The following is a 16,635-nucleotide window of genomic DNA, read 5'->3' on the forward strand; positions in this document are numbered from 1 at the left end:
ACCAACTTTCATACATGGAAAAGTACTATCAGACATACGAACATTCATACATGGAAAAGTACTATCAGACATACGAACATTCATACATGGAAAAGTACTATCAGACATACGAACATTCATACATGGAAAAGTACTATCAGACTTACGAACATTCATACATGGAAAAGTACTATCAGACTTACGAACATTCATACATGGAAAAGTACTATCAGACTTACGAACTTTCATACATGGAAAAGTACTATCAGACTTACGAACATCATACATGGAAAAGTACTATCAGACTTACGAACATTCATACATGGAAAAGCTCTATCAGACTTACGAAGTTTCATACATGGAAAAATACTATCAGACTTACGAACTTTCATAAATGGAAAAGTACTATCAGACTTACGAACTTTCATACATGGAAAAGTACTATCAGACTTACGAACATTCATACATGGAAAAGTACTATCAGACATACGAACTTTCATACATGTTATATGCCTAGGGGTGGCGGGTGGAACTTTAAACACCTAAAGCTCCGTAACAATGGACAATATAATTTTGCGGTTTGTTGTTTTCAAATACATATGAAGTACCCTATCAACTAAAACTTAAGTTCAAATATTCTTGGTCGGACATAGATTTTATTAATGTGCCTATAGGCGATAATGCCTAGGCAATGCTTAAAGGTGGCGGGCGGAACTTTAAACACCTAAGGCTCCGTAACCATGGACAAAGTATAATTTTGCGGTTTGCAGTTTTCAAATACATTCTAGGTGCCCTATCGATGGAATGTAAAGTTTAAAAAATTATTGCTTAAACAGTCTTGTGACCGATGAGAAGATAAAGAAGATGTAAACGTCGTGAATGAAAATACTATTTCGACACAACCAAGTGTTTTATTCAACCGACGTTTTGGTGACTAGTCTGAACCTTTCTCAGCGCAATTCTGACTGGTTCACTTTGCACTGCAGCTATATGTGTCACCTTTCTTCAGAAGAAGGTGTCTGATAGACATCGAAACGTTAGCAGGTGAGAGCAATACCTGGCTGTGTACTAAGAATCTCCTATAAGCTATATGTGTTGCTGCTTACAGATGCTTTCCCAAAAGTAAAGTATTTACATAATATACAGAGATAGTAAACGCAGTTTCACAATGCGGTTTCAAACGTAAAGGAGTGAAATACATTCCATGATTGCTCCAGCATTCATATGGTTATATATTACTAATCTCCAAATATACCAGCACTCGTCATAATTTATGAGCCATGATATGTAAAAAAAACTGCAAAATTCAACTTCACACTATCTTTTTTTTTTACATACTAAGAGGATTGGCCTTCTCCATAATGAGTAAAACGAGCGCAGCAAATTTAAGTAAACACGGCCCAAAGCGTGAGACCATAGGCTGTCATTCTCCCACTAGCTACCCGGGTGTACGATCGGTATTATTTTTTCCCGAGGCTTTACCTATACATAATAGACTTAGCTACGACAATGTCCTTTTGGAGCAACATGATTCCAGCGTTCGGGAGCCTACAGGTGATATTACTGGCCGTTCTTTGCGTCATCGCTACACTTGTACTGTTTGGCCGCCCGAGAAACCTGCCACCAGGACCGAGAGGACTACCGATTGTTGGGAATGTCCTGAGTCTATTAAAGGTTAGTGTTGAGTAACTGCGATGCTTGTTACATATGAAAACCCTAGTCCTACTAAGCCTGACGATTGTCCGGTTGCACATGTTTGTTCTGTATGCTAGTCCTGACAATTGCCGGGTTGAGAGTATGTCTAGAATACGTATGTTGTTGTAAAGCGTGGTAACTAAATATGATCAATATCAAACTGGTACCCTTTGTTTAAAAGGTTTCTGGGCACTTCAGCGGTGGGGGTATATTTTTGCTCTGGAACTCCAGCAGGACAAGGGTTAACCTGATCTTACGTACGTTTGAGAAGGCGGCGGGAACAGCAAATGACTAAACGGTTATCTGACAATCAACGTAACAGATTTTGACAGTTACCGTTTCTGAAAATTCGTTCTTGGTGGCATAGGTGGGAAATCTGGGCAGTTTAGGGCTTGTTATGGTAGGAAGGTTTATATATACTTGTTGTGTTTTTCGGGTACTCACTGCCACCCAGCTACATGACGGCGGCAGGGAGTACCAGTAGTACCAGTAGAGCCAAAACAGGCAATAACGACCACCCCTCCAAACAATAGAACCCCTTCACCCATCGTGCCGGAATCCTCAACGTACTCAGGTTGGCACGTAAGAAGAAGAATTAGATAAAGAATGTTTTCTTGTATTGTTAGCTGGGTGGCTCTATAGTTTAGGTACCCTGCAAGCCTAAAACCCTACAGTCATTATACGGTCGATGCTTGTTGTATATGTTAAGACCACCAATGATTATAAGAAACAAAAGACTGCTCGTTAGACTACCGGTAATCCGATGTAAAGCGGGCAAGGCAGTACCAAAGAAGAAGATACGATGTTAGTATGTTTGAAATGACAGTAATACAATGCGTCACCAACTATCTAAACATAGGATTCTCACGGCTCTTACAAGATATTAAGAGCATTACACAAATGGTTTGGACTCCAATTTGCCATATGTATCAAATAAATATTAGGAGCCCGCGCACAGGAAAGGTTCAGGCGTTTGCCTCAGTATCAGACATATACACTCTAATTAGCCCAATAAGTGTTTTTGTTTTATTCTTTGAATCTTTGTTTATTCATTAGGAGCTCAAATTGGCATGCAGGCTGTTTTTCATTGAGGTCATGAGGGAAGAGGGAAGGGTCATATGAAATATAACAGAGATACAAATTACATAATCTAAGTCCTAACAACTTTATCAACATATATCACTACATCTACGTCTACATAATATTATATACATATACATATAGCGAAAGCTTGGCCATTGCCCGTGTCCGCTCGTTTAGGTCATATATCTCTTACTTCAAGAGTCTCTTAAATTCTGAGCCGTACGTAAACGTATGTCTGGCGGTAGACTGTTCCAGATATTGGGTCTGCGTAGGATATATGGCGATCTTCTGAAGGGCTATCGCTTTAATAGGGATGACCTGATGTGCTTGGCTAAAAAGCAAAAGTAATTTGACATATCCCTATGCTATTTGATTCGTAGTGTTAAATTGACATGTTTTGTGTTTTTAATAGAGCGTTCCTGGGATGTCGGTCTATGCCAACTGGTCAAAGAAGTACGGTGACGTGTATACCGTCTATTTTGGACCTATGCGTGTTATAGTACTGAATGGTTATGCTGCCATCCACGAGGCACTGGTAAAGAACGCCGAGAGCTTCTCCAGCCGACCTCTGGGGATAGATTTCCTAAGTCCAGATGAACAGACGTTAGGTAAGAAAACAGAACGTTAGCGATGTCATTATTCTTAAATCTTTTCGTCATTATGTAACTGGCGTTTCTAAAGTAACGTTTTTAAAATTGATTTCTAAGTGTTAAAACACTTTAGATGGATGTATTTCTTATAGACCCGATTCACACTGTGAAAATTTCTGGACGTGCTATAATGAATGAATGAAGACCTTTATTGTACATGTTTGCCCCACTGGGCTAAGCACAGGTCACATATGTAAACAACTATAATGACGTGCGACCAAAACGTGTGACTATTGACCCGTCTCGAATCTTCGCCTTGACTTGTTTATCCCTCAAACACCTGAACCCTTTTTTGGGCCTAAAATCACTGAACGGGGTAAAAAATGACCCCAAAATGTTTTGTTCAATAAAATCTTCCTTTTCATCTTTTTTGCTGATTGCTATCCGTACGTTGCTTCATCAATGTAAGAGGAATGTTTTGTCTTGTTTAGGTGTGAATAATTCCAGTTCATATATATATTTTCATTTCTGCGTATATACAAGCCCGCATGAGTTGCGCATGAACATGTTTTTGGCTGAGGTTAACTTTGCAGCCGAAGAAGTAATTTATTTGTTTTGCTAGCTAGACCGCTCAAATAAACCGCTCAACGTAGAAAACAACTTCCTCCCCGCAAAATTTACTTAAACCTAAAAAAATATTTTACTGCGGAGGCAGTGTAACAGGGCCCTTACCGTTGATGGTCACTTGTAATATTGTTAGGTCATTACAAATGTCATCTTTTGACCGGCAGGAATAGTCCAAGAACCCTTTGGCCCGAAATGGAAGGACCAGCGCAAGTTTGCCATGATGAGTTTACGCGACTTCGGAGTCGGGAAGAGAAGCATGGAGGGGAAGATTCTCGAAGAGGCGCGAGCCCTTGGTGAAGAGATCTGTAAAAAAGACGGTCACGCCTTTTCCATCTCTCAGATGATGCAGAATGCAGTTTCAAACGTCATCTGTTCAATTGTGTTTGGCTGTCGTTATGAGTATGACGACACGCCATTCAAAGATCTTCTAAAATCGATTAATGGAATTTTAGGTAGAAACGCTAAAGCCTTTTTTGCGACTGTGATCCCTCTTCTGAGGGTTCTCCCAAGTGTTCGCAAAAGCTACCAAGACGTAAAACAATACCAGGCTAAGCTCACTAACCACATCAAAGAAAAAATCAGAGAGCACGAAATATAACGTTGGACCCCAACGACATCCGAGACTTCATCGATGCTTTTCTACTTGAGTCAAAAAAACGACAGCCTGACCAAAACTCCACCTTCGCTGAGCAAGAACACGCAGCGGTAGGAAAGCATTCGTTTTTAAAAATTGCTAACTCCAATGAATGCGCCGTTAGAATATGTTTCATCTTAGATAAGTTAGAACTAACACTACTCACACTAAATCTGATATTTACTACGCACACATATGAACATTCGTGAAGCATTAGCTTCATAAAAAAAGCATCTTTATTCATTATTTAAGGCAAGACTGAATTTCGTGCAGTGTAACGCAATATGGTGGACCGCCACTCCTTGGGGTATTGCATATGGTATGCAGTTATTAGAAATAGTCATCGAGAGGGAAAAAATTCCTTGGGGGAGGGGGGTTCTTGTATGGTTTTTGGTAAGCCGTAAAAGACAATAACAGTCTGCCTTTTCACTTTTCTACCCGACATACTTGCCACTGATACATGTCCTTCATGTCAATTCCCAATGACATGCCCCGCATATACTGTAGATAGACGAAAATTAATGAATATGATCACATGAAAATTCAGTTAACCCTACTTACCAAAGACAAATACAGACATTTTTAATCTACTTATGTCATGCCCCGACGCCTTATATAAGTCCTTAGGCCAAAATACAGAATGTATTGTAACAGACAGAAATTTAACGTTTAACGTATAGTAATACTATATCAGTACGCCAATTACGCTCATACTTTTGTAGTTATAGTTTTCAGAATAGAATAGTTAAGTACTCATTGTATTCATTGTCTTGTCATTGTTGCCATACATTTTACCATGTACAATTGTCGAACAATAAAGTTCATTATCATATATCCTCTTCCTTCCCAAGATCGTCTATCAGCTGTTTCTGGCCGGTACTGACACAACATCTACCACTCTCCGCTGGGCCCTGCTCTACATGATCCTCCATCCGGACATCCAGGAGAAAGTACAGCAGGAGATAGACAGCGTGCTGGGACCCAACCAGGAACCGTCAATGGTGCATCGTAGTCAGGTGAGGGAGACATCCCGACGGTACAGTTGGAAAACAGACAGTGATGCCTCTTGTGCTATTCAAACATTGTCAGGAATGTGCTAGAATACGGTTACTACCAAAATTATTGTTTGCTTCAAATCAGGAAAAGTTGCATCAGGAACCTAGGAAGGAATACACAGGATTACAGTATTTTCGTTGAGTAAGAGCAATCGCGTTTTTGTATTAGGTCGTATTTGTGGTGCAATTAAAAGCTGCTGACACTGCGCGAACAGAGGGTTTTACTAATAATGATGATCATCATCATCACTTCACTAAAAATGATAAATGACAGGTGCATTACCAGACGTACCTGTCGTTGAATGGTTGCTTCATGCGTCGCTTTGAACGATCATATTTCTTTTGCTACATGTATTTAAACTGTGGAAGGTAATTCAGTCTTGCAATGGTTGCCGCATAATAGCCTGATGCAATTGTTGTTCAAACATCAAGTACCAAAAGCAACTGTTAGTAGACTAACCTGGTATTTATCGCCATTGGGAAATCCTACTTTTTGTGCAGTTTGAAGCACAATGTCACACCACGTACCATAATTGAATGTAATGAAAATATAGATGCCGTGCACGGAGGCCACCCTGGCAGAGGTGCTGAGGCTCGCACCTGTTGTACCATCCTCCGTTCTTCACGCCACGAGCAACGACACGGTATTCAGGGGATACAGCATCCCAAAGGTAGGTCAATACCAGTATTCAGGGGATACAGTATCCCAAAGGTAGGTCAATACCAGTATTCAGGGGATACAGCATCCCAAAGGTAGGTCAATACCAGTATTCAGGGGATACAGTATCCCAAAGGTAGGTCAATACCAGTATTCAGGGGATACAGCATCCCAAAGGTAGGTCAATGCCAGTATTCAGGAGATACAGCTAGTATCCCAAAGGTAGGCCAATGCTAGTATTTAGAGGATACAACATCCAATATGTAGGTCAAATGTCAGTATTCACGGCATACAGCATCCCAAAGGTAGGTCAATGCCAGTATTCAGAGGATACAGCATCCCAAAGGCAGGTCAATGCCAGTATTCAGGTGATGCAGCATCCCAAAGGTAGGTCAACGCCAGTATTCAGAGGATACAGCATCCCAAAGGCAGGTCAATGCCAGTATTCAGGTGATGCAGCATCCCAAAGGTAGGTCAATACCAGTATTCAGGGGATACAGCATCCCAAAGGTAGGTCAATACCAGTATTCAGGGGATACAGCATCCCAAAGGTAGGTCAATGCCAGTATTCAGAGGATACAGCATCCCAAAGGCAGGTCAATGCCAGTATTCAGGTGATGCAGCATCCCAAAGGTAGGTCAATGCCAGTATTCAGGGGATACAGCATCCCAAAGGTAGGTCAATGCCAGTATTCAGGGGATACAGCATCCCAAAGGTAGGTCAATGCCAGTATTCAGGGGATACAGCATCCCAAAGGTAGGTCAATGCCAGTATTCAGAGGATACAGCATCCCAAAGGCAGGTCAATGCCAGTATTCAGGGGATACAGCATCCCAAAGGCAGGTCAATGCCAGTATTCAGAGGATACAGCATCCCAAAGGCAGGTCAATGCCAGTATTCAGGGGATACAGCATCCCAAAGGTAGGTCAATGCCAGTATTCAGGGGATACAGCATCCCGGCCCAAAGGTAGGTCAAATACCAATTATGAAATACATCATAACCATTTATCATACTGTAGCCATTAGATGAATATTATTGCAAGGACGTGAAACCTTTCTGTACCCTTCCTATCACAGGCAAGACTAGAAAACACATGTACACACCACACCACACCACACTTTCAATTAGCAGTCGGAATCCAACCAACCAACCAACCAACCAACCCAGTCTTGGTACTTACTTACTTGTCACTACAATGATATGCTTAGGTAACATAGAGTCCGTAAATACGGTTTGTCATTCGTATAAAAGTTGCAGCAATTTATGTATATCAACTTTACAAAATAATTTTCGGGACCAGTTTGGTTTGGTCATGACTGGATAACTAAAAAATAGAAATGAATATGAACCCTATCTAGACCGGGGGGGGGGGCTAAAAGTGCACGCGCCAACTTTGACATCGTATAACTGCTGAACGACGTATGCTAAGACTACCAAACTTGCTGACTTTTCATGGAATTTAGTTACAACTTCATGATAATAGTATAAGTTTATCATTTTTCGTGTTGCCATGGCAACGAGTTTCAGACAGGCAAATTCACTAATTTTAAACAATGATGTTTCTAACGGTTTCTTGCTCAACCAGACTAGTTTTCCTATATGTATAACATCAAAGGTAATTTAATGTAACTTTCATGATTTCATATTCATAAATCATGGCATCGGTCAAAAATCCAAGATGATGGAAAAAATGTATTTTCAAAAAAATTCAAAATGGCTGATCCAAGATGGCGGATCCCAGGGGATAGCTAAAGACTATGACGTCATTTTGACGTCAACGTAGTTATCATTTTTGTTCAATACCTTTAGATATTACGTGAATTCCCTATAGCCAAAGAATCACATCGATGACGTCATAATTACGTCATAACTATACCAAAATTACAGACATTATTAAGGTTTACATGTAGATCACTCCCTGCAAATTTGGTGATGATACACCATATCGTTTGGAAGTTATGAGTTGGGGGCGATTGACACCCCCCCCCGTCCCAGATATTAGAAAAAAAGCCCAGTCTAGATTGTGTTAAAATGGCTCTCGTTAGAATAGTGATTATACAGTATATCTTACCCTTATATAAATATGTACCATACGTTTAGAAGTTTACTAGATTGATATAAGAATAATTATTTATTATGTCCTTGATACACATTTGTCTTACCTAGAATACCGCGGTGCTAGTGAATATCTGGTCGGTGAACCATAACCCCAACCTGTTCCCGGAACCGGACAAGTTTGACCCCACTCGCTTCATCAATGACGCCGGCAAATATGTGAAGAGTGATCAAGTTATCACGTTCTCCATGGGTAACCCCGAAAATTTTATCTTGGATGGATATATTTATAGTCAATATGTATGCATAGTAATGATATCCATGACGTTTCGCGAAAACATTTTGTATTCGTCAAATGAAATAAGATAAGCAAGTCAAACTTGTCAAAAGATTGAACAAACGCATTTTTTTTTACTTAGCTTCGCCTTTGGACATAGAATGACGACATGGCACTTCTGTTTTTGACAGTGCCACGTACAGAGAACAATATACCGACTTCCACATGCACGAATAAGTAAATGAATGGCCAAGGAAAGTCGTGTAAAATACCTTCCTCAATGACACAACACCGATGGCGTCGGGGTATTCGAACCTGCGACCGCTAGGTTCTGGGCCGAACACCCTGCCATTACGTCACACGACCCCACAAAGCCATTTTGCAAATTGAGCGATTAAAATATGTTAAACATGAACGTTGTCGAGAATGAAATCACAAATATTCATTCCCCAGGCCGCCGTGTCTGTCTTGGTGAGCAGCTGGCCAGGATGGAGCTCTTCCTCATCTTCACATCTCTGCTGAAGCGCTTCACCTTCAAGCTGCCAGAGGGCGCCCCTAAGCCTTCGGAGAAAGGTATACAACAAGGAATATATCAGCCAGTGCCATTTAAGCTGATTGCTGAGCAAAGAGAGTGAAAACGGATATTTTTCACGTGAGATGTTTATTAAGCCTACAACGGCCAGACGCATCCGTAACTGTCATACTCACTTACTTGTAACTAGATATGCAAATCTATACGTTCCTGTAATAAAGTCCATCATATATTAGCGTTTTCAAAATTGGATAATCGAATAGATTTTCTCTGCCTATATGGCAAAACGGCATGTGTAAAATGAAGCAAAACCCTTTCCTTTTAAACCTGTTTCATGATACACATGCTATTTGATCTGAATTTTCAAAATATGACAATGTTAACGCCGTGCTATAGTTTGTCGTGATATATAATCTTGTTATCATTACAGAAATAACTAAGTGATAACTATTTTCTTTTGCCAAAAAGTCCAAAAAGAAGTTACTACATATTTCAAAAATTATCTAATGATTTAATGATAAAAATCATTTACTTGTTGGTTACATACTTTAAGGTAAAGAACTGTGCTTTTGCATTTATATATGTGGTAGCACCATATGCGGTAGTTGCAGTTTACAGTACTATTATAATTATTAATGATCATGATAAAAATTATCATTATTAATTATAAATTGTTATTAATTGATTAATTATTGATTATTATTATTGTCATTGATAATGACAATTGTTGTTATGATTAGAAACGTAATCTATAGTGTAAGTAGAATTGTTGTTAATCTAGCTATATATGCAGGAGTTTTACTTATTAGACGAAGCTCATGTGGTAATATCATAAAGAACATCATTGTAATTGAATTACTATAGCAGTCTAACGTTAGCAAATATGGAGTTAATGTTCACGATGACAATTGTTATCTATCATTGACAGATAACCATTAGATAGTATTAAGATGAACAATATTTATAAATCAGGATTTGATTTGATTAGCCAAAATCGGACTTGTTTGTATGAGTTGTATTCAAGCGAGTTTTGTTTACGGGTTAACAGTGTATTATTTTATCATTCAAGTGAGTTTGATGCAGTTTAAGAGAATTGTGGCATTTTTCGATAGACCTTGTTCTACATATGAAGTCCTTGTGCATTTATTCTAAAACGATGCAGTTAAAATCGTAAGTGTATATCATATGACATTTATCGATATCATTAACACAGTTTATTGCTCTTCCGAGGGACTATTGTTTCATTCTTCGAGATGTTTTAGTACAATGACAGAAGAATATTTTTGCGCGACAATGTATGACGACTTGTAGATTCATGATAATTGAACTATGGCTAATATCTAACAATTCTAGAGAACTAACTTAATATAATCTAATACATCTATAACAGTAGAACAGTAGAGACAACCTAATCTAATAGACTAAGTGTACATACTAATGCTCTTGAACAGTACGTTAACAGTATGCATATAATTAGATAGCTCGTAATGGGTACAATAATAGTTTGGAAACGGCAAATCTTATGAATCATGGTAATCGAACTTATTTTAGCAATGAAACGTTAGTTTGTTTAGCTTTAGTTTGATCGAATATACAGCAACGAATAAAATCTAGTGAAGTAGTTGGAAGTATGTGGATTGTATCTATTTTATTCCTTCTTAATCAAAACACAATAACGCCCTAGAATAATTGTCGTTATCATTGCAATAATCCATATTAACAATTATCTGGCAAGTGCTACTGTGGACCAAAATCAACCATGCATTAGCTAGTCACAACTAAAAATATAGAGAAGAGCAACAATGCACGTGTGCTACACTATGAAAACTAAGCATTGCCCACTGCTTATGTATATTGCATAGAGGGAATAGAAGTTAAACCCTTTCACATGGACATCTCTGCTTCAACTCGAAGCCCAAAGTCCTTGTCTGAATTCTTAGCTCCTTCATCTGTTTACCGATATTTCTCATCCTCTACTGTCTGGGGAGTACCGCAGTAAGCTGTTAAAGGGGACCAAAACTTTTGAAAGAATTGACAAGCCTAATATACTAAAGTATACTATGCTAGATATTCATCAATTTGTCTCTCCCACCGTTTGAAACTCCCGCCGTAGTGACGGCTACTCGACTGATTGATGGTATTTGGTGACGTCAGTCATCTACATGTCCCCATCAGTTCTGATATGTATGAATAGGGCGTTTCGTGCTGACTTTCCTTGTAGACCTTCCCAACATTGACCGTAACTTAGAAACGCCCACCACTCTATAATTTGTCGGAACATTCCTCAAAATCCATCCTCGGGAAATCCAGCTCGTACTTATTTGTGCATATATAGGATCATAGTGTACATTTAGCATAGTATAGTAGGCTTTTCAATTTTAAGTTTTCTCCCCTTTAAGGATCCTGACAATTGAGGCTTGTACTCTTTTAAACGCTTTCCTCTTATGAGTTAAGTGTGAACGTCACGCCCCATCACTACTGACACAGCTATGAGGATGGTGACAAGGAGAGGATGCGGGGCGCTAACGGAAGTCAGAGCGCCGCCCCTCGCAGTTACAATCTCCTCAGCCCGAAGCCTGGCCACCCGGTCGTTCGGGTTGGTCCCGTTGAACCACTGGGTAAAGCACGGGGCGCTGTCGTCCACCACCTCGAAGGAGCCGTTCCAGATGTTTCGGCAGAAGTTGCTCGGGGTGCCGAAGTAGTCCTGGAAGGTTCTGCACTCCGCCCCCTGTGGGCACGTATTTTGACCTGCAAAAATATACAAGCTTTTGGTTCCTTGTCAAGGATCGGGGTTTATATGCTTCATAAACAAGTCATGACTGAATGAAGTATTTTTCACCTAACTTCATGCCAGAGCATGTCAGACAAATGAAAACATAAAATGTCAATCAATAAAAAGTGATTTTTTTCAACCGATGTTTCGGCGACCATCTGTCACCTTCCTCAGGGCGATTCTGACTGGTTCACATTGCACTGCAGCACAGGTGTCGCTGCTTATAGATGCGTTCCCAAACGCAAAGTATTTACATATAAAATGTCCATACTATAGTACGATGTGCCACGCTTCTGATGTGGCCCCGTGAAAGAAAAACTTTACTTTTGAACCGTTTCAGCTTCTCTTCCATGTTTTCTTGTATGATTTTGATATATAGGATACACAAATTTCTTCCAAAGCAGCATCTTACCAGACGTCCAGTTCCAGCTGACTCCCCAGTTCCCGGAGCAGGTCATGTCGTCCTTACAGGCGGTCCACCAGCGGTTACAGTCCGTGGCACACAGAGGGACGCTCACGAACCGCTCATTCCGGATCTGCATGTCTATCTAACATATATGGACAAAAGATGGGATACTATTAGGAATTAAGTAAATCTATAAGTAGAGGTAAGTAAGTCTATTTAGAAAAATGCGAAGACATGATGTAGGGGAAGACAGCATTTTCTGAAACAAGCACAAACACCTATCTTAGTTTATCTTAGACGTTTCTCAGCCTAGCTTCAGCGTGCTTTGTGGTCTTTCGATTCCTGTATATGTACGAGGATCTGTATACCTTTTTCCTTGAGGTATGGCAAAGCTATTTTAATTCAGCGTTCATCGAAGCCGGTTCGCTCTACGTCAAGATCAAGCTGTTTGTAAACTATTCGTGAAGCGTAGTTCGTCGCTTAAATTCTACTTAATTCTCTTATTTGTCATCCTGATTTAACCGTTAGGCAGTATAGACAAATTATCCTTATCATATTGTCCAACAGTCACAATGGAGCGTCGGGTTGTGTAGGTACCCACCCAGAGATACAATGAAGTAATCTAATCAACTCGTTCGCAAAATATTTCGAAGAAACAGGCCAAGTTACTGTTAAGCGTTGCCAACCCTCGATCCTGGATGTTACGTCATTGTTTGCTCAACGTGCTTGCGTGATGCCGGGTAAATACAGAACTCTTACCGGCACCAGCCACGGGCCCACGTTGGGAGAACACTCGTAGAAACAGAGGTCCTGCTTGAAGTGCCTCTCGCAGGACTCCGACAGCTGTCCGCAGTGGTGCCAGTCGAAGTTGAGCCACAGAGGCTGGTGGAGCTGCTCCGTGGTACTGGCACGGCAACAGGCCCGGTCGTTCCAGGGGGTACACTGTGAGAAACGGTATTTTAGAGAGACGGATCGTTTAACATTCGGAATGGGATTTGAATATGTAATTAGATCTAAGCCTTGTATCCACTACTGGAAATCATTTCTTAGAGCCATTGCCCCCATCCCCCTACACACACACACACACACACACACACACACACACACACACACACACACACACACACACACACATACAGTTAGTATATTTACCCACATTGCGGGCCTGGAAGAACATTTGTCTCTATCAGATTAACTACGCTGGGTATAGGGAGAATACGAATCTACCAGGGGCGTTTGGCCACCTGAGGGTTTCATTTGCAACCTCCCCGTAGCCCCTTTGGTCGAATTATACAATACGTGTCTCCGTAGGAAGGCCTGGCTACGTCTTTACCGACATTTCCATACCACCCCCCTCCCATCGCATCCCCAATCCTATTTCATATACTAGTAGTCAGTCACGTTAATTAGTGATATTCACGTTCAACCACTCAATTTACCTGGCTGTACAGCGAGCCTTCAGGACCAGGTTGTGTCTTGTGGTGTCTCCCGTCCATGCACTTGTCCAGCATGTCTTCAACGCTCAATCCGTCCGTGACCGAAGACTCCCCACGGACACAACCGACAAGCAGCACCAACGTTATTGCGACGAACACCTTCATTGTCTTCGAGAAAAATTAAGAAGACGGGGAAAGAAAAGACGGCGACTGAAAGACGATGTTAGTTGCCTGTTGACAATCAGTAAGATATGATGACCTAATGCCGTAGGTCACTGCTTACACGTGCGTTCAAAATGTGGACGTTTACCGAGTCTTAAGTAATGGTGTCCGTGTAAGAAATCAGTTACATATTAAAGTAAACCATTGCCCTATTACTATGTATAGTAAGGGGTGATACAAGGCTTCTGATAGACGTCGACACCACGATATCAGAGCACTCTGTCTTGGAAGTGTACGGCGCAAAGTTGATGCGGTCAAATTAGCAACATGACGTAGAAAGTACTAACATTTGTACGAGCCCTCTCTACGCTTTGAACTTTCAGGCACTTAACATTCAGTTACTCTTTTACTGTACTAAAACAACATTAGCTAATTGAACTATTGGCATAAAACTTTGTCTTGAATTAATCTTCTTTCAAAGACTACTTCAAGACATCCTAAATTGTCTTAACCTCATGAACATATCTATTCAGAGTTTTGGTATAAAACCTGGTGTTCTCAGTCCTATCGTTAGTCACTGACGAAAGACAATGGATGCTGTCTGAAACGTCTGACTGTTTCAAAATTTTATCCAGTTGCTTGAGTAATCATTTTTGGCGTATCTTACTACCTGGATGTCTAACTTTCATCAACGTAGCTCTCTCTACGATTTCGCAGAGCGAGAGTAATTATGAATTGGTGATAGAGCAGTTGTATGGGTTAGGGTGACTGCTCGACCTTTGCACTTAGAGTTTGATTAGGGTAAACAGTGTCAGAAGTAGTGGCAGATCGTATAGACTTAGTGTAGGCGGCACGGCGCCTTCCAGTCTGTAACAGGCATGCGCACATAGTCCATTGATAGTATTCGTCGACACTTGGCGGGCGGCCAATCCAATGAGGTGTATGTTCCAACAAGGCTAGACACATTGTTACATATCATTAACGTCCCAGCATGTAACAACGGTTAGCTGTGTAAAGCGTATGCATGAAAACACTGCCATAAAGTAAATATGTACTTAGTGACATATGTATAAGGTGTTTTGGACGTTATCTGTAGCATGAACCTTGTTATTGACTTTGCCCTCCATTCGTTTGCAATGTTTGTATACTTTATTTGTACTTTAATCATTATCGCCATTGGTGATGACCTCATTGCTATTTAAAGGTTAGATGTACCAAATATTTTGACCTTGACAGTTAAACTGGCTGCGGGGTTTTAGTGGATTCCACATGCACAATAAATGCATAAAGTGGACACTCATCTCATCACGCCAACAGTTCTTATCAACTGTAGTAAGTTCCAAGGCCAAATGTACAAAATTAGATGGCAAAGTATGCAAATAGTAGTGTACAACCTCGAGTTAACCGTAGGCTGGTGTACAGGATCTCCTTTATCCAAAATGGCAATAATAATATTGGATTGCAAAGTTTCCAAATTAGCAATAACAATAATCCGAAAATTACGAATGGTATTTTCACCGATCATCTTTATTGCACTGAACGCCAGTGTCGACCTCAGAAACGTATTTAAGCATGGATTCATCTACTGGATTTGATTTGAGATGAAACTTTTTCACAAAATTCCACGTGCAATAAGGATAAGAAAGGATAATTAAACATAAAGTGAAAGTCATTAAGATATAATGTAAAAAGTATAATCAGTATTTGATATCGATTTTTAAAATTGAATCAGTGATATTCCAGATGGGAACTCTTACGTTGTAACAGCTATGTAGATAGTTTGCATATTTCGTTGTATTTCACAGGGTACGTCTCAATGACCAGCTGTATTAATATTTCGTAGCTGATACTAACGGTCCCATTTGAAAAGGAAAACGATATAACTGATCATATATAAAGACTGGTCGTAAAGAGTACAGTTTCAATACATATCATTTTTATCTCGAATTTTGATATAGCGTTCCAATATCATACATATCATCTTTCAACATTCTACAACTAAATTTCTTTAAAAAAGAAGAGCTACAACACAATAGAAGTATCCTGATAGTTTTCACTATGTATTTGCATTTGGTTTACGACCTCCATCAATAATTCCAAACACTATTGATCACTCCTTATGGACACTGGAAAATGTAATTCGACAGGGAACATCACTAGTCTATAACCACATTGGGATGATTAAACAGTTTTATTCGCAAGTTCTTACTTGAGAGCTAATTGCAACGTGAAACAATGCATAGAAAAATTATACAGACAGTGCAAGTTAACAATGGTGACAAGTGGAACAAGTGACTATTCTAAGAACTGCTACGGAATATAATGTAAGCTTTTTGGGTTTTACTTCTTTTTTTGGAAGCAGTGGAAGACGAAGTGACCCACTTTTTCTACATTGCGTTTTGGGAGGTTAACAGAGTTCTAGTTTTCTTTTCGTCAATATAAGTATGAAAAGTGTGGTAAGTTTTGGTGGCTTCTTTAAAATGCTCTTTTTTCTGATCGGGGCAGTTTGAGATAAAATGTATTTCGTCTTCCCCCGCTTTTGGCATACAGTTGTTACAAAATCTTCGAATTCCCGCCACAGGTAACTTTTTGTACCACTTGTTCTCAATTTCAAGAGGCTGGGCTGAGTTGCTAATAGGACATGTCACATGGTAGCCACCTTTTGACATAATA

General features: G+C 40.0%; 1 protein-coding gene and 1 pseudogene across 1 annotated transcript; one reads left to right on the top strand and one right to left on the bottom strand.

Annotated features, from left to right (window-relative positions):
- The first annotated feature begins 1,506 nt into the window (after positions 1–1,506).
- On the top strand, positions 1,507–9,871 carry LOC136438392 (cytochrome P450 2U1-like; annotated as a pseudogene).
- A 505-nt stretch (positions 9,872–10,376) lies between these two features.
- On the bottom strand, positions 10,377–14,335 carry LOC136437873 (folate receptor gamma-like). Its single transcript, XM_066432444.1, has 4 exons — positions 13,804–14,335; positions 13,124–13,306; positions 12,371–12,506; positions 10,377–11,933 (listed from the first exon to the last, which is right to left on the bottom strand). The coding sequence occupies exons 1-4, from the start codon at positions 13,963–13,965 to the stop codon at positions 11,635–11,637; spliced, it is 780 nt and encodes a 259-aa protein (XP_066288541.1). The 5' UTR covers positions 13,966–14,335; the 3' UTR covers positions 10,377–11,634.
- Between the last annotated feature and the right edge of the window lie 2,300 nt (positions 14,336–16,635).

This window comes from Branchiostoma lanceolatum, chromosome 7 (assembly GCF_035083965.1).
Source record: "Branchiostoma lanceolatum isolate klBraLanc5 chromosome 7, klBraLanc5.hap2, whole genome shotgun sequence".
Lineage (NCBI taxonomy): Eukaryota > Metazoa > Chordata > Leptocardii > Amphioxiformes > Branchiostomatidae > Branchiostoma > Branchiostoma lanceolatum.

Coding starts and splice junctions, on each gene's coding strand:
- LOC136437873 (XM_066432444.1), bottom strand. CDS start 13,965: ATGAAGGTGTTCGTCGCAATAACGTTGGTGCTGCTTGTCGGTTGTGTC. Junction 12,507..13,123: donor TGGGCCCGTGGCTGGTGCCG/GTAAGAGTTCTG, acceptor CATATATGTTAG/ATAGACATGCAGATCCGGAA. Junction 11,934..12,370: donor CAGCTGGAACTGGACGTCTG/GTAAGATGCTGC, acceptor ATATTTTTGCAG/GTCAAAATACGTGCCCACAG.